This window comes from Panthera tigris, chromosome D3 (genome assembly GCF_018350195.1).
Source record: "Panthera tigris isolate Pti1 chromosome D3, P.tigris_Pti1_mat1.1, whole genome shotgun sequence".
Taxonomy (NCBI): Eukaryota; Metazoa; Chordata; class Mammalia; order Carnivora; family Felidae; genus Panthera; species Panthera tigris.
The window spans coordinates 75,973,303-75,988,387 of NC_056671.1; the positions used below are offsets into that span (position 1 = coordinate 75,973,303).

The window sequence follows — 15,085 nt, forward strand, 5'->3', positions numbered from 1 at the left end:
CACCTCCAGGCACCAGTGTTCCAGAACTTCACTGAGCCGCTGTTCCAAAATTCAGGAAGGCTGAGAAAAAAAACGTTGACAGGATTCCCCAAGAATCAAGAAAAGGCCAAAGGGAAGGGATAAAAATCGATCTCAGAAAAACTCAACAGGAAAGAATAAGCCGCCCTTGTAATGAGCTGGATTCTTTGGTCCCCCTCACGGCTCTTTTCCCCTCATCATTAAACCCCCCAGCTAGTGGCTCCTCTGTCTGTCCCAGCGCTACACCTCATCCCCAGACATTTTGATGTGGATGCCTCTGACGCAAAGTAGCATTTGGCCTCAAGCAGGACCCGTGAAGGGTTTACTGGAAATGACCTCGGTTTCTTAATGTTATGCTTTTGATAACATCTTAGGGAGACCAGAGAAAGTAACCACGTTATCTTCATCTGCAACATACTGAGCTTAACCGCAGGAGTTTTCCAGTTAATTTTAGAAATCTGATTGTAGTCAAATAGTCAATAACCCCATTTCCAACAAGGTTTCTTGTCTGGCATAATTCAGACAAATCGGAGGGCAAATAAATTGATGCCTTCTCTTAATCCTCCCCTGAGTTTTATGCTAATTGCTTGAGGAATATTTCAAGCAGAGGCCATAAAAAAAAGCAAAAGCTGTGTCTGTGGTCAAATACATTTGCAAAAGACAGCATAAAATACTGCATCCTTTATTTTTTTTTCCCCTTTGGATATTCAACGGACCCAGTAATATATTAAAGGCTCTAAGAAGGCATTTTTAAAATTTTATTTAATTCAGTCTTTTCAAAATCAATGTGACCACAGGCACATTTTGTTAAAATTACTGAACACCTACTAATATGGTTTGAGAAATGCTCTGCTAAAGCGCATACCTTTAGGAAGGGTAGCAAAATAACATTCGGAAATATTTGTCTTTTTGATCAAACATTAACTAATTACTCACTTGGAACAGAGAACTTTACAAAACATTTGGACCACAAGGCTAATTTACAGAAAAAGAATATATCTTGTACCATGGGGTGCCTGGGTGTCTCAGTCAGTTAACATCCAACTCTTGGTTTTGGCTCAGGTCATGACCTCACGGTTCATGAGTTCGAGTCCCATGTCAGGCTCTGCACTATGGTGCAGAGCCTGTTTGGAATTCTCTCTCCCTCCATCTCTCTGCTTCTCCCCTGCTCGTGCTAGCACTCTCTCGCTCTCTCTCAAAATAAAATAAAATATTTAAAAAATTTTTAAAATTACTTTAAAAAAGAAGATATCTTGTCCCATTTTCTAGAATGAAAATATTGATGAAGAAAAGAGAAGAAATAATAAATTTACAGGCAAAAAATGCACGTGTGTCCCCTTGGGAAAAAGCTAGGAAGATATCAACTAACAACGTTGTGTAAAGCCATCAATGCATGTGTCCAGAGATGCATTTAACATCAACCAGCTGTGGCTCAAAACCATCCCCGAATTTGGTAAATGTGTATTCGATACGTCTAAATGTTACTACATGATATTCAGAGTGTTCCTACGGTCACCAAAACCTTTGATTGCTGCCATTTGGAAAAGGAAGTAAACTTCACCTGGTCCCTCATCCTTACTGCTGGTTCTGAATTCTTGCTTAGACACCAGTAACCAAATAGCTACATGGGTGGGTACGGACTGCAGTCAGCCAGCAGAGGAAAAAGATCAAAAGCTTAACATCAAAAAGAAAAAGCAACAAACAACAGAAGAGAAAATTGGGTAAAGGACATGAATAGACCTCTCCTACAAAGAGAAATTCAAATGGCTCTTCAATACGTGAAAAGCTACTCAAGTTCAGTAGAAAAGAAGCGTAATTCTTCAGGGAAGTACCAATTTTTTATCTCATAATGGCAAAATGTTGGCAAGAGTAAGGAATGTGAGGACACACTGGGTTGAAAAGAGAGTGGAGGGTCAGGCGCTCTTAGGTGGTCTCTGTGGACAGCGATTTGCCCATATCTACCAGATTTTAACACACACATGCACGGACTGAAGGAGCGATCCCACTTCTAGGAATCGATCCCCCACGTATATATTCACACATGGGAGAAATGATGCGGCTCGGTGTTCTTCAGTGCAGCCCTATTTATCAGAAAGATTAGAAACAGCCCAAATGTCACCACGAGCAGCCGGTTAAACATCGACATGACAAAAGTCTAAGCAGTCTGCAAAAAAGAAAGAAAGAAAGAAAGAAAGAAAGAAAGAAAGAAAGAAAGAGAAAAGAAAAAGAAAAGAAAAAGAAAAGAAAAGAAAAAAGAAAAGAATAAGGCGGCTTTCTACGGACTCAGAGGAAAGATCTCCAAATTACGCTAAGCAACAAAAGCAGGGGGTGTGTACCATACTGTGCTTTCAGCCATGTGACACACAGAATTGACGCACAGTAGGGATGCACGCACGTACACATTCTGGCACGCGTGTGTTTATGGATCTATGGGTATGCAAGGGCACGTGTCTGTAAGTCTTCTTTGCACTTACAAGTGTATGTATATTTCCAAGAGGACATTTGAGACACTGACAACATCAGCTTCTTTCTGGGAAAGAAAACTGCATGGCTGAGGGACAGAGGAGGCACGGAAGGAGACTTCATTTTCACCACTGCCTTCAATAATTATCTCCAAATGCATGTACTACCTTTCAAAACAGTACGTTTGCAATTCAATTCCTTCCCTCTATAGGTTTACATATAAAGCCAGTGTGTATGTTGCTTGATTTCTTATGGTCATTATACCATTCTATTTACTATTTAAAAAAATATTTTTCTAAAAGGCAGTGGAATGGTGAGTGGGGATAAATCAAGAGGGAAGAATACAGGAAAGGATGGAAGTCTATGTGGTCATGGCTTCTGATGCCCAGCCAAGCCACAGGGCTTCAGGACGGCAATGCCACAGTCGGTTGTCGGTTTGCCCTCGTCACACTAGCAGCAGTCAGCGGGATGTATTTGAAGGGAACAAGTGTCAGGGCAGAAGACCACTGCAGTCATTGATGTGAGCCCAAGCCAGAACTAAGGGACTGGAAATAGCAGACAGAGTCAAGAACTTATAGGACAACTGTCTGAATGTGGGCAAGAAAGAATGAGAACTTGAAATGAGAAAAAGGTGACCTCAGGATCCCAGCCTGGGTGATTGGACGGACAGAGATGCCAAGAGCGAGCTAGAGAACACAGAGGTGGAAGTCTAGTTGGGAGGCTGGTGAACTGAAGAACCTCCAGGATGCATGGGGGGGGGGGGGGGATGGGGAAGGAAACCATCCAGGAGCCACAAAAACAGATCTGGACTCCAAGCTGAGGTTGAGGGCAGAGATACAGATTGGAAGGTACTGGATATGCAGATTCGGGTTGAAACCCTGAGCGTGAATGGATCACATCGGAAGTGAGTATGGAGGTGGTTTTAGGAGGGAGACTGAAGGAGCCAGGACAGAGAGGGTAATGACACAGGAAAAGCGGGGACACAGGAGGCCACCCCAGGGGAGGGGCGCAGAAGGATGCGTGAGTTTGCACAGCCTTGAGTTTCTCACATGGAGAGGAGGTGGCTCAAAGCGGGTGCCCTCGGGAGAGCACTGATGGTTTGAACAGCTCTTGTGAAGGCGAGAAAGGCATTAGCCATGGGCAGGCAAGAGCGACGAGTCAAGAAATGATGTTTATCTGCTGGTTTGTATGTATTCATAGCATTCAGCTCTGTTGCTCCCTTACGCCACCCCATCTCCCCAAAAAAGAAAAGCAATGAGCTCAAACACCGAGAGAATGAAAGCAAAAGGCCAGATGCTGCGGCTTGTTTATGAGCGCGCACACACGCGCACACACGCGCGCGCGCGCACACACACACACACACACACACACACACACACACACAACTTTACTCCTTGTTCTTGGCACTTGCTACATAAAGTGTGGACAAGTTGGACCCGGTTAGAAATGCAGAACCTCAGGCCACACACCCCAGACCCACGCACCAGAATGGCAATTTAACAAGATCCCAGATGGACTCCTATGCACTCGGCGGGATGAGTTTCTCTCAACTGGGAATCCCCGAGAGGGGCTTTTATCACATCCTGATGCCCAGGGCTCCAGCCCCAGGGATTTTTGCTTTAGTCCGGGCTGAGCCCAGAGAAGGTCCCAAGCGATCCTAATTTGCAAGCGAGGTTGCCATCCACTGCTCAGGAGCAGGGTTTTTTCTCAGTCTTTCTCCTTCTTCCCTCCCACCTGAGGGTGACCAGTCCTCCCGACAGCCCTCCCTTGTCACGGAAGCAACATACCACAGGGTTTGAGCAAGGCAGGACTTCAAATTTTCGACTGCCTTTTGAAATTAACATCTCTCTCCCTCAGAGAATCTTTATTCTCGTGGTGCTTTCCCAACTTGATGCGCATACTAGTCATCTTGTTAATAGACTCTGATTGGCTGGTCTGAGAGGAACCCAATGTTCTGCATTTAATTAGCACCCAGGCGCGGGTAGCTAATAGACCTCGCTCTCAGGAGCAGGTGCTCTAGGGGATGCGTCAGACTATTGTACCGATGTGATGTTGAACCCGGTGGGATTCGTTTTAAAATGAAATTCCAGGCACCTGTGGAGTTTAAACGCTCCACCCAAGATTCTGTTGCATCCGAGGGATTGAGACCCACCCCTCCCCCGCCCCCCGACCACCACCGCCTTAGAGTGAGTGTCTTCCTAAGGTGACACTCCTATCATTAAAAATCTGCTTTAGAGACTCGGGTTTCAAACGGGCACTAAGAAAAACAACAGCCAAGTTGGTCTCCATGAGTAAGAGCTTCCTGGTCAAGGTTCGGTCGTAAATGACGTTACTCCCAAGCAAGTTCTATAAAATGAGATAGCACAGTCTCATCACTCCTTTCCCCATCACATGTCACTCGGCCAGGAACATCCCACACACCCTTCGTTTTATAAGCTGACAGTTGCTATGGTAACCATAAAGCTAAGGCGGTAGAAGGCAGGCCACAGCTTCTTAGGGACAAAAAAAGAAGTAGCCAGCGTGGAATTTCCCCATGGTCGAAAATTCACAATGCATCCACTTGAGTGGAGAACAGAGCTCTCACCCCCAGCATGTTTCATGGATCTTCTATGATTTACATATTTCAGTGGGCTAATCTGTTTTTTGATCCCAGGTGAAAATTAATTCATAGGTGCTCTAGAGAGCCACAGCCTTACTTCCAGATTCTTCTTGGAAGATAGCCCTTCTATCAGGGAGACGGTGTCTTTGTTTTGTCGACGCCACATCTGATCTGAAATCATACCAAGGACAACTTCTTTTCCCTGTATGTCTTGATGTGCACGCAGTGATACCTTTAAACCTCAACAATTGAACTTGTCATCTTAACCGCCGATCATTTCTCCCCTGAGCGGAATGTTGAGCAGCATTCTGAGTTGGAAGAGAGTTTTAAAGAAATGCAATTCTGCGGTGCCTGGTTGGCTCAGTCGGTAGACATACAATACTTGATCTTGGGGCTGTGAGTTCAAGCCCCACATTGGGCCTAGAGCTGACTTCAAAGAAAAAGAGAAAGAGAGGCAGTTGTATATTTTCAAGCACAGAGAGCCACCCGACCCAGCCGGGAAGAAAGGTCTTTGGGACTGCCTGGAACGAACAGCTGGATGTGAATGAACCAGCTTCTCCCAGGCACACGCCTCAGAGGTGCCTAGAAGATGCTCTGGGAGCGGCTTAGCATTCCCTGCATGATGTTGTTCACAATGCTATTTTCGGCTTTAACCGAAAATCAAAGACAAATGACATTGGAGCCTCTGTTTGAATCGGCCCTAATTCCAAAGCGGTAGAATCAGAATTACTTCTAATACGCAGTAGTCCCGTGTCTTTGCTAACCTCAAGCACGAGAAGGTATGCAAACCAGGCAAGTGAACACCCCAGGAGCCCGGGGGGTGCTGGCGGCTGGCTGTGCTGGGTGGGAGTGTGCACGTGTGCTTGTGGAAGGGGTGAGGGGCATGTCCTCACTGGAGAGACTCTACAGCCATTACCTGCAGTCGCTCGGTCCTCTCCGTGCCACTTACATGGGCACAGCAAACTCCAGGAGTCAATTACTCTCACTGGGATGGCAGTCTGGGAACCGAAGCTCAGTGCGGTCTATCACCGCGCGGTTAAGGATTTGAAATGCTATCACTTCCCAGCAACAAGGCTGCTCCATTCTAAGTCATTTCTTCCCACTTCATCAAATATTTTTCACTGCCAGGTACCCAGCAACACAAGCGGATGTCTCACCGATATCCCAAACTAGTGAGGCTCAAAACAACAGCTCTCTCTTTGACCTACGATGGGCCCTCCCCCTGCATTACTCGTCCCTACAAACGGCTCTGTTATCCACCTTCACAGAAAGCACTTCCGAAGGCCATTGCAACAATATCTTCCAACCTGCAATGTAACCTTCTTACACCTCATCAACAAACGGCATCTAATTTCCCTTCCCTTGAATCAGACCTAGACTCAGTGACTCTCTCGTAACCAAGAGGTGCTCAGCTGCCTGAATTCTGCAACCAGCTTCTGCTTTGATCTTGACCTTTCCGGATGCTCGTTCTTCAGGTGGCCCCCATCATGGGACCCTCCATGGCAGCCCAGTGCCATAGAGATGCCCAAACCATGCAGAGACGCTCCCATCTACAGACCCGGCTGAGCCTTTGAGTTACCCAGCTCACGTGTCAGACATGAGTGAAGAAGATTCCAAACGATTCCGGGCCCCAAATGATTCAAATCACGTCAGTTGTTCAAGCCTTCACAGCTGAGGGCCCAGACATCCTAGAGCAGAAACAAACCACTCACCATGTCCTGTCTGAATTCCGGACTCACAGAATCTATGAACATCATGATGAGGATTTTATGCCAGTAAGTTTGGAGTGGTTTTTCCTGCAGCAGTAGATAGCTTGGAATATCCCCTAGGGCACCTAAGCCAGAAGTTATTCCTCAGGCCTCCTTTTCTCTTGACCCTCAGATCTAATGGGACTTGTGAATGTCAAATCCTTAACATTTTCTTAATTTTATTGATTGAGTGATTGATTGGGAGTGAGCACGTGTGTGTGAATGGGGGCAATGCAGAGAGAGAGGGAGAGAGAAAATCCCAAGTAGTGCTGACAGCACAGAGCCAGACATGGGGCTCAATCTCACCACCTGGGAGATCATGACCTGAGCCAAGATCAAGAGTTGGGCACTTAAGTGACTGAGCCACCCACGTGCCCACAAATCCCTAACATTCATCATGATCTGTCTCCTTCTCTCTATCCCGGCCATCTTGGTTTAGGTCCTCACCAGTTTTTCTTGGACTATTGTCTACTCCCTTCTCCCTGCTCTTGCCAACATGGGATTTCTAAAATAAATCCATGTACCCACTATATTTATTGGGTGACTATTATGTGCTTTGCATGGAATAAACATGCAAATTGTCATGAAGTCAACAGTCTAGTGGGAGAGAGTCACACGGTCATTCAAGGACATAATCATAAGTGCCCTCACGGGTATGAAGGAAAGCACAAGGGGCTCATACTACAGGGGGTCTGCTCCAGGCTGGGGCTCAGAGAAGGCTTCTCTAAGGAAGTGAGACAACACCGAGAGCCGAAGGGGGAGGAGTCGTCAGCCACATGGAAGGAGCTGGCATCGGATCCCACGTGCAGTGAAGTCTTTGTCCCCCATGAAGGCCAGACTGGGAGGAGCAAGCATGACTATGGAGAAGCTGCGGTGGGAGGCGGCTACTGCACATCTAGCCATGTTATTTTCAGCATGTCCAAACTCCAGCATGGCCCATCATCTAGGTTCCAAAACTGACTCTCTGTTCCCTGAATGCTCAGCTCCTTGGAGCCTCCCTTCAAGGTGACTCAGCCTGGAACACCACGCTCCTGACACCCCTGGGGTTGATTTACCTCTCATACTTCCTGCGGACTCAGCTCAGGCATTGTCACCTCCAGGAAGCCTTCCCGACCAGGGAAGGCCACTGAAGTGCTCACCTGGTTCCCTAGTCATACCTGTAAAGCTCTCTGACATGTTCAATCACAAATGCCCACTGAGCCTCTCCAATGCACCAGGCACGGAGCCCTGTGCCCTGACCCCAATAGGGCACAAGACAGATTAGCCCCCGGGCCCTGTAGCACTTACAGCTTAGCTGGAAGATGGGCAATAGACAACAAGTCACTCAGCTTTTGATTTTTTTTTTGGTGGGCAGGGTGTCTACAAACTGTACCTTTTCTTCCAAGTTTTAATTTAAATTCTAGTTCATTAACATGTAGTGTAATACTGGTTTCAGGTGTAGAATTTAGTGATTCATCACTTACATGCAACACCCAGTGCTCGTCCCAGCAACTGCCCTCCTGAATGCCCATCACCCATTTAGCCCATCCCCCCACCCTCTTCCCCTGATCAATCCTCCATTTGTTCTCTATCATAGTCACTCAATTTTTAAATTTTTTTTAATGTTTATTTATTTTTGAGAGAGAGAGAGAGAGAGACAGAGTGTGAGTGGGGGAGGAGCAGAGAGAAAGGGAGGGAGACACAGAATCTGAAACAGGCTCCAGGCTCTAAGTTGTCAGCACAGAGCCTGACGCGGGGCTTGAACTCGGGACCAGCGAGATCATGACCTAGGCCCAAGTCAGACGCTTAAGTGACTGAGCCACCCAGGCGCCCCAGTTACTCAGTTTTTAAGTCTCACTGAGAGAGGTGCTGAAAAGCTGGTGGGGAAGCCCACAGTGACCTCCTCTTGTCATAACCGCCTTGTTCCCCAGGCTTTTAGTTCCTCTGCGTGTGGTAGGCGTACCGCCTTCCTCCTGCCGTGGAGCCTCTGTATGTGGTCCCCTACTCAGGACCGTCCTGCCTCCCCTCTCCCTTCCCCTGATGAGCTCCTCCTCATCTCTCACTTGGCAGGCCAGGCAACCTTTTTCACAAGGAAGCAGGGCAGGCTCCTGTGTCCCAGCCCTTGGAGCAGAACCACAGGTCCATCCATTAGGAGAGTAAGTCATTGCATGAGTGAGGCTCTTTCTGCAAGGTTTAGCTTTGTCCCTGCAGCTGTACGTGTGCAGGGGTTAACTTTCCCACAGTTTTCTGCCTTCTCTGTTTCGAGAGACTTGCGCCTTGACCTCCTGCAGGTAGACTGCCCTACTTCAGCCCAGACCCACAGCTTCACCTGAGAAACCACTGGGGCCCAGGAGAGCAGACGTGGGAGTGGCATGAGAGTCCACAGGTCCGCGAACAAAAAGACTGGAGAAGGCTGTGTTCATGGGAAAGGCTTAGAAGATGGCAGAGGCAGGGGTGACTGACCCTAAATCACCCCAAATTTCCTCAATATGCGGGCAAATTCACTTGTGGGAAAATGAACTGTTCTTTATCCCAGCCACCTCTCCAACCATTCATCATCCTCGGGTGTGGGGACAGAAGGAGCTGTTTAAAAGAAGGAGTCCACAGCTTTAACCTTGGGGGTCCAGGAGAATCTGAGTGCCCCAAAAGAAAGTAGAGGGGTCGAGAAGAAGGTTCGATGATGGACAGATGAGAGGAGATGATAGGGCAGGGTAGACACTTTCACTTTGATATGGAAGACATTAAGGGAGGAACTGGCCAGAGGGGGTAGTGGAGAATAAGAGCTACTATTTATTGAGCATTTACTGTGTGCCTGAAGCTGTGCTAAATCCTTTACATTTGTTTTCTGATTTTTTTTAACTGTTTTTTAATCTTTATTTATTCTTTGAGAGAGAGCGCGTGCGCGCACAAGCAGGGGAGGGGCAGAGGGAGGGAGACACAGAATCTGAAGCAGGCTCCAGGTTCTGAGCTGTCAGCACAGAGCCCGACGCGGGGCTCGAACTCACGAACCGGGAGATCATGACCTGAGCTGAAGTCGGACGCTCCACCAACTGAGCCACCCACGTGCCCCATTTTATTTTCTGATTTAATCTTCACAACTACATTATGCCCATTTCATGGATGGAGACACTGAGGCACAGAGAGAAGTCCTTTCCTCAAGGTCACACAGCTAGAAAGCGGTCCAGCGTCCTCCCTCTTCCTCACCACGCACCTTGCCTCTCAGAGTGACGCAGAGATGTGGTAGGTGAGCAGGTTAAAGGGAGTTAGCTTGCTCAAGGAAGCCTTGTAGACAGAGAATGGAGTACGAAGGAGGGTTGTGAACATTCTCCAAAAGGAACAAGAAAACAGGAGGGATGCTGGGCAAAGGGTGTTGTCTCCTGCCAAGGTCAGCACTCTCCAAGGAGAGACTGTTACAAAGGTCAAGCACTTCGGGGAAAACAGGTTGATGGCCTACAGAAAGCTCACTGGCCTTGGCACTGGGGTTCTTGGTGACTTTTAAGACAGCATTACGCGGAGGGCAGAGGGCAGCCCATGGACGGGAGGAATCCAGGGGCCCAAGAGGATGCAGTACGAGAGAAATGGGTTTCCAGAAGCTTGGCCAAGAGAACAGGAGACAGGACACCAACTGTGGCAGAAGGCGGGATTCAGGCAAGAATTTGTGGTAGGACAGGGAAGCTGTGAGCACATCCGTGATTTGTGAGCCAGCAGAGCAGGAAGATGGGAGAGGTTAGAAAGCAGTGCTCCCTGGGAGGCAGGAGACAGCCTTCTCATTCATCCCCAGGCTCAGAAGAAAGGGCCAGTCTGCACTGATCCAGTGCTATCCCAAGCATTTATTTATTCCCAAGGGCTTCATCTCTAAGCTGGTTCCTGGCTGGCACAGAATTGAGTTGACCTAGCGGACACCAGGATGGGTGGGACGGTTTAAAAAAAAAAAAAAAAAAAAAAAGGCAAATTAAAAAACTCCACAGCATTCTAGAGTCAAGGGATTTTAGGAACCTGTGGCTGAATAAAATTAAACTGGCTTATTATTATTTTTTAATCTTTATTTACTTTGAGAGAGAGAGCGAGACAGAGTATGTCCAAGTGCACGAGCCGGGGGAGGGGCAGAGGGAGGGAGAGAGAATCCCAAGCCAGGCTCCATGCTGTCCGCACAGAGCCTGATGCGGGGCTCGGTCCCATGAACCGCGACCCGAGCCAAGAGTTGGACGCTGAACTGAGTGAGCCACCGAGGCACCCGTGAACTGGTTTCTTTCGTGCCTGAATTTCTTGGATCCTTTTCAGCTAATGGACAACCTTAAACTCCAAGAAGAGGTTAAAGAATTCGGAGCTTCTCAGGGGCTAGAGAATCTTTGTGCCCTTGGAGATCTGCAAAAGAAGGGTTTCCCAGGATGCACACTGGGAAATACTGCTCCAATGTGCTCATCAGGAAACGAGGGTTCATCCCGTAGCATGGGAAACATTCCCACTTATTCTTCCCAATCCTTGCTCAAAGTAAACTCAGGGTAAAATTACTCCGGTAAAATCGGTGGGTTTATCTCTTCCTCTGTGGCGCTTTCTAACAGCGTGTTTACTTACCCTTGTTCTGGAGCCTCACAGCTCACAACAAACGTCCTTCAACTGAAAAGCATTCATAATGGAGCTCTCAGAACGCTTGCTTAACTCAGCTGGGCTAGGGCATCTTTAAAAAACCAACTTTCTGCCCTAAGAGGATGCTGTTGAAGAGATGAACGTGATTCATGCACTTCCAGGCCCTGTTCTGCTACAGAGCGCACTGGCCTCTGGTGTTCCTCAGCCTGACAGGACGTCACAGAGTGACTCACGCTCTGGTTTCTAAAGAATTAATTCCTTGAAGAAAACTATCCTTCATGGAAAATGTCAAGACAGACAGAGGGTCATTTAAAGAGGAGCGACGCTGACCTTAACTGGGAAAATGACCGAAAATATGAAAAACAATTAGGAAGGGAGAAGGAGGGGTGCAGAGGGAAAAGGAAAGGACGGAAGGAGGGAGGAGGGGAGGAAGCAGACCTATTGGGGGGCGTGCAGGGCAGGAGAAGGAATACAGGAGAGAGGTCTGGCACTTACTGAATGTCTTCTGTGCTTTGGGGAAGGGCAGGTAGAGGTGTGTTTCTAAAAGTCACAAGCAAGGTTGTTTGACAGGAGTTTTACGAAATGAGAACGAGCAGGGGCACCTGGCTGGCTCTGTCCATAGAGCGTGCAACTCTTGATCGTGGGGCTGTGAGTTCGAGCCCCACATTGGATGTAGAGATTATGTAAAAATAAAATCTTCAAAAAGAAAAGAAAAGAAAGGAAAAGAAAAAGAAATGAGACCCACCAGATTCCCCGAGAAATATAAGCCACCACTGGAAGAGACCATGAAGAGCCAAGATCAAGTCTGGCCTCCCTGGCGACCTGCGTTCCGACAGTAGAAATCTACAAGAGGGATGACCTACAGACTGAGCGATCAGGAAAGGGCCCTGAGAACCTGGATGTGAAGGTAGAGTTGGAAAAAAACCAGAGGTGAGAGTTCCCACCGAGTACGTGCTTCTCTGACATTTCTGCAGGCACCCAACCCCGGTCCTTTGTTACGTCCCGGACCACACAGCTGATAGCGTGGCACCAAGCACCAACAGCAAAGTTCACCTTGAACCCCACGGAGCCGGTTCTCTGCCAGCTCGTCAGATATCCACATCTGATAGCGATTCCAAGACTGTGACAGGCAACTTAGAAGTTCAGCGGGGGAAAGAATGAGGAAGAAACACCGTATTCATGACGTGAGGCAGTCAGCTAGAACTCCCCGCTAATTTGTCAGGCTCCTTCAGCTTTATCCCCATTCGAACATCCAGTCTGGACCTGTTATACAGAGGCCACATTTCCTGTTCAGATTGGCAGTGATTCCATTTTAATTTAGCTCAGCTACCGTGATTTTCATACCTTCTGCTTCAAGGCAGAAAAGCGCTTAAGCTTAACATTCGACAGCTTAAAATGATAGCCGGAAATCTACAGTAAGTTCTGATCGTTCTAAATGTTTGATGCAGAAAACTAAGGACGGCAAACAGTATACATAGATCAATGGCCTGCCCGGTTTTGGGGCCCAGGTTAGGACGGGACCCATTTGGACTTATGTTCTCCCCCATGGAGATCCTCCCTACATGGGAGAGCTGGAGAGAGGCAGCCTCTGACCAGAGCAGGAGGAATCATCCCCAAAGTCTCATTTCATGCATGTTGCTCTCTCTACTGGTGAAACAGTTTGAAAAACAAAACAAAACAAAACAAAAAACCCCAAGCTGATTAGGGAGCAGAACCCGGCAGCAAAAACGAGGGGAGCAAGGAGTGACACAAAGTAAGGGCAGTGACGGAGATTTTGGGGAAGCCAGATAGAACCAGAGGTTATTCTGACTGAGGCTGTGGAGACAGCATCCAGAGAGTCAGAAACAGTAATTTCGTGGAGATTCCTAGAAATGAGAATCTAAAGTTATTCAGCTGGAATTTGAGAGACCATGGAAGAAATATTTTGGACCTGAAACCTGGAGCAAATCTGGGGCCCGAAGAGAAAAGGTTCAGCTTCCTCGTGGAGCACAACTGCCACAGGAAGAGACCACATTTTCTTGCCAGGGTGGGAGAACCAGCAGAAAACGACATAGAAAAGCCACAGCGGGAAAAGCATCCTCATAAAAGTAAGGTACACTCTCCGCTGTGGCCTCAAGGACTGACAGTCTACGGCTATTTTTAAGCACTATTGGTACAGCTGAGTCGTTGTGACAGAGCCCGTGTGGCACACAGAGCCTAAAACAGTTACTGTCTGGCCCTGACCCCCGGTCCAGACCGGGCCTCGAAGTTGCCCTGATTCTGGGCAGGTAGGGCTGTTTGCCGTTGCCCCTCATAGCAAGCAGCCCACACCGCATCATATTCACAAACGGCTGAACCAAAGGTGTGCCAACTCCAAGCTTCCTGGTGCAGTAACAAGCAAACTCCTCCGCATACAAGTCCCTCCTAAAAGTAGACACCAACCAACACCTTCCATTTTCTGGACAGAACATGTCGGGTGGGTCGACCAGCCCTGCGTGCTGGGGACGAAGCGTCCAAACCCATTGTCGTCCAAGCCCATTGCCCCCGTTCTCCCAGCTGTATCCGAAGAGGAGGAAGATACCTCCTGGCCAACCTAACACGGGCTGGCCATCCTGTGCACCTGTGGTCGCTGCCCAATGAGGACAGACAAGGATGGGACCCAGTCTCCGGTCCCAGTGAGGTTACCTTTTCGGAATGTCTCCCGGTTTTCCTCTGCTTCTCTGTTGACTCGATTCTGTTCTGGTTCAACCGCAGCTCCCTGGTCTTCGAGCTCATCTTCTGTTTCATCGTCACTATAGGGAACCACTTCATCATTCGGCTGAGAATCCTCCTCGAATGTCGTTTCTGAGTCTCTTTCAGAACTCATCCTGCTGGCAAACTGGAACTACCTGGTTTAAAAGAAAGAGAAACCACTCCTACTGAAATGTAAATACTGTTTTCCAATGCTTAAAACAGTATTTGGCACATAGTAGGACATATAAAATCTTACTTGAAAAGAAAATAATAAAATTGTGCACTAAAGTCAACTCTTGAACACTGTTTCAGGTGTTTTAAATGTTAGAATGCATATGTCCATTTCAAGCAAAACAACCAATGGCTGTGCTCTTGGATATAACACATGTGTATGTATTAAATGTAGCCTATTGACCCTCAAAAAAAAAAAAAAAAAGAAAAAAAAAAAGAAAGAGAAACCAGAGTGAGTTATGACTCGCGCCCAGTTTCTGCCTGCGCACAGTAGCAATGCCCTTTTAACAGAACATAATTTAAATGAACGTGCAAGTGTGTCTGAACAATGACCCCAAAGTTCAAATTACCAAGCAAATAAGAACAAAACCATTCACGGGGTACCTGGGTGGCTCAGTTGCTTAAGCATCTGACTTCAGCTCAGGTCATGATCTCACAGTTTGTGGGTTCAAGCCCCGCGATGGGCTCTGAGCTCAGAGACTGGAGCCTGCTTTAGATTCTGTGTCTCCCTCTCTCTCTAACCCTCCCCTGCTCATTCTCTGTCTCTCTGTCTCTCTCTCTCTCTCTCTCAAATATAATGAACATTAAAAAAATTAATGTTGGAATGAGCACTGGATGTTGTATGTAAGCGATGAATTGTGGGAATCTACTCCCGAAGCCAAGAGCACATTGCATACGCTGTATGTTAGCTAACTTGACAATAAATTATACTTTTTAAAAAATAAAAAAGAACAAAACCATTCATTAG

The 15,085-nt window shown here is 47.5% G+C and overlaps 1 protein-coding gene across 3 annotated transcripts in view; it reads right to left on the reverse strand.

Moving 5' to 3' along the window:
- The window catches only part of ATP8B1 (ATPase phospholipid transporting 8B1), a 126,056-nt gene that overhangs the window by 50,608 nt on the left and 60,363 nt on the right, over window positions 1–15,085 (reverse strand). For all 3 annotated transcript variants that reach the window (XM_042961341.1, XM_042961342.1, XM_042961343.1), the window contains one exon: window positions 14,059–14,261. In XM_042961341.1, the coding sequence (XP_042817275.1) occupies window positions 14,059–14,239 (181 nt within the window). In that variant the 5' untranslated portion in view covers window positions 14,240–14,261. The remainder of the gene's footprint in view (window positions 1–14,058; window positions 14,262–15,085) is intronic.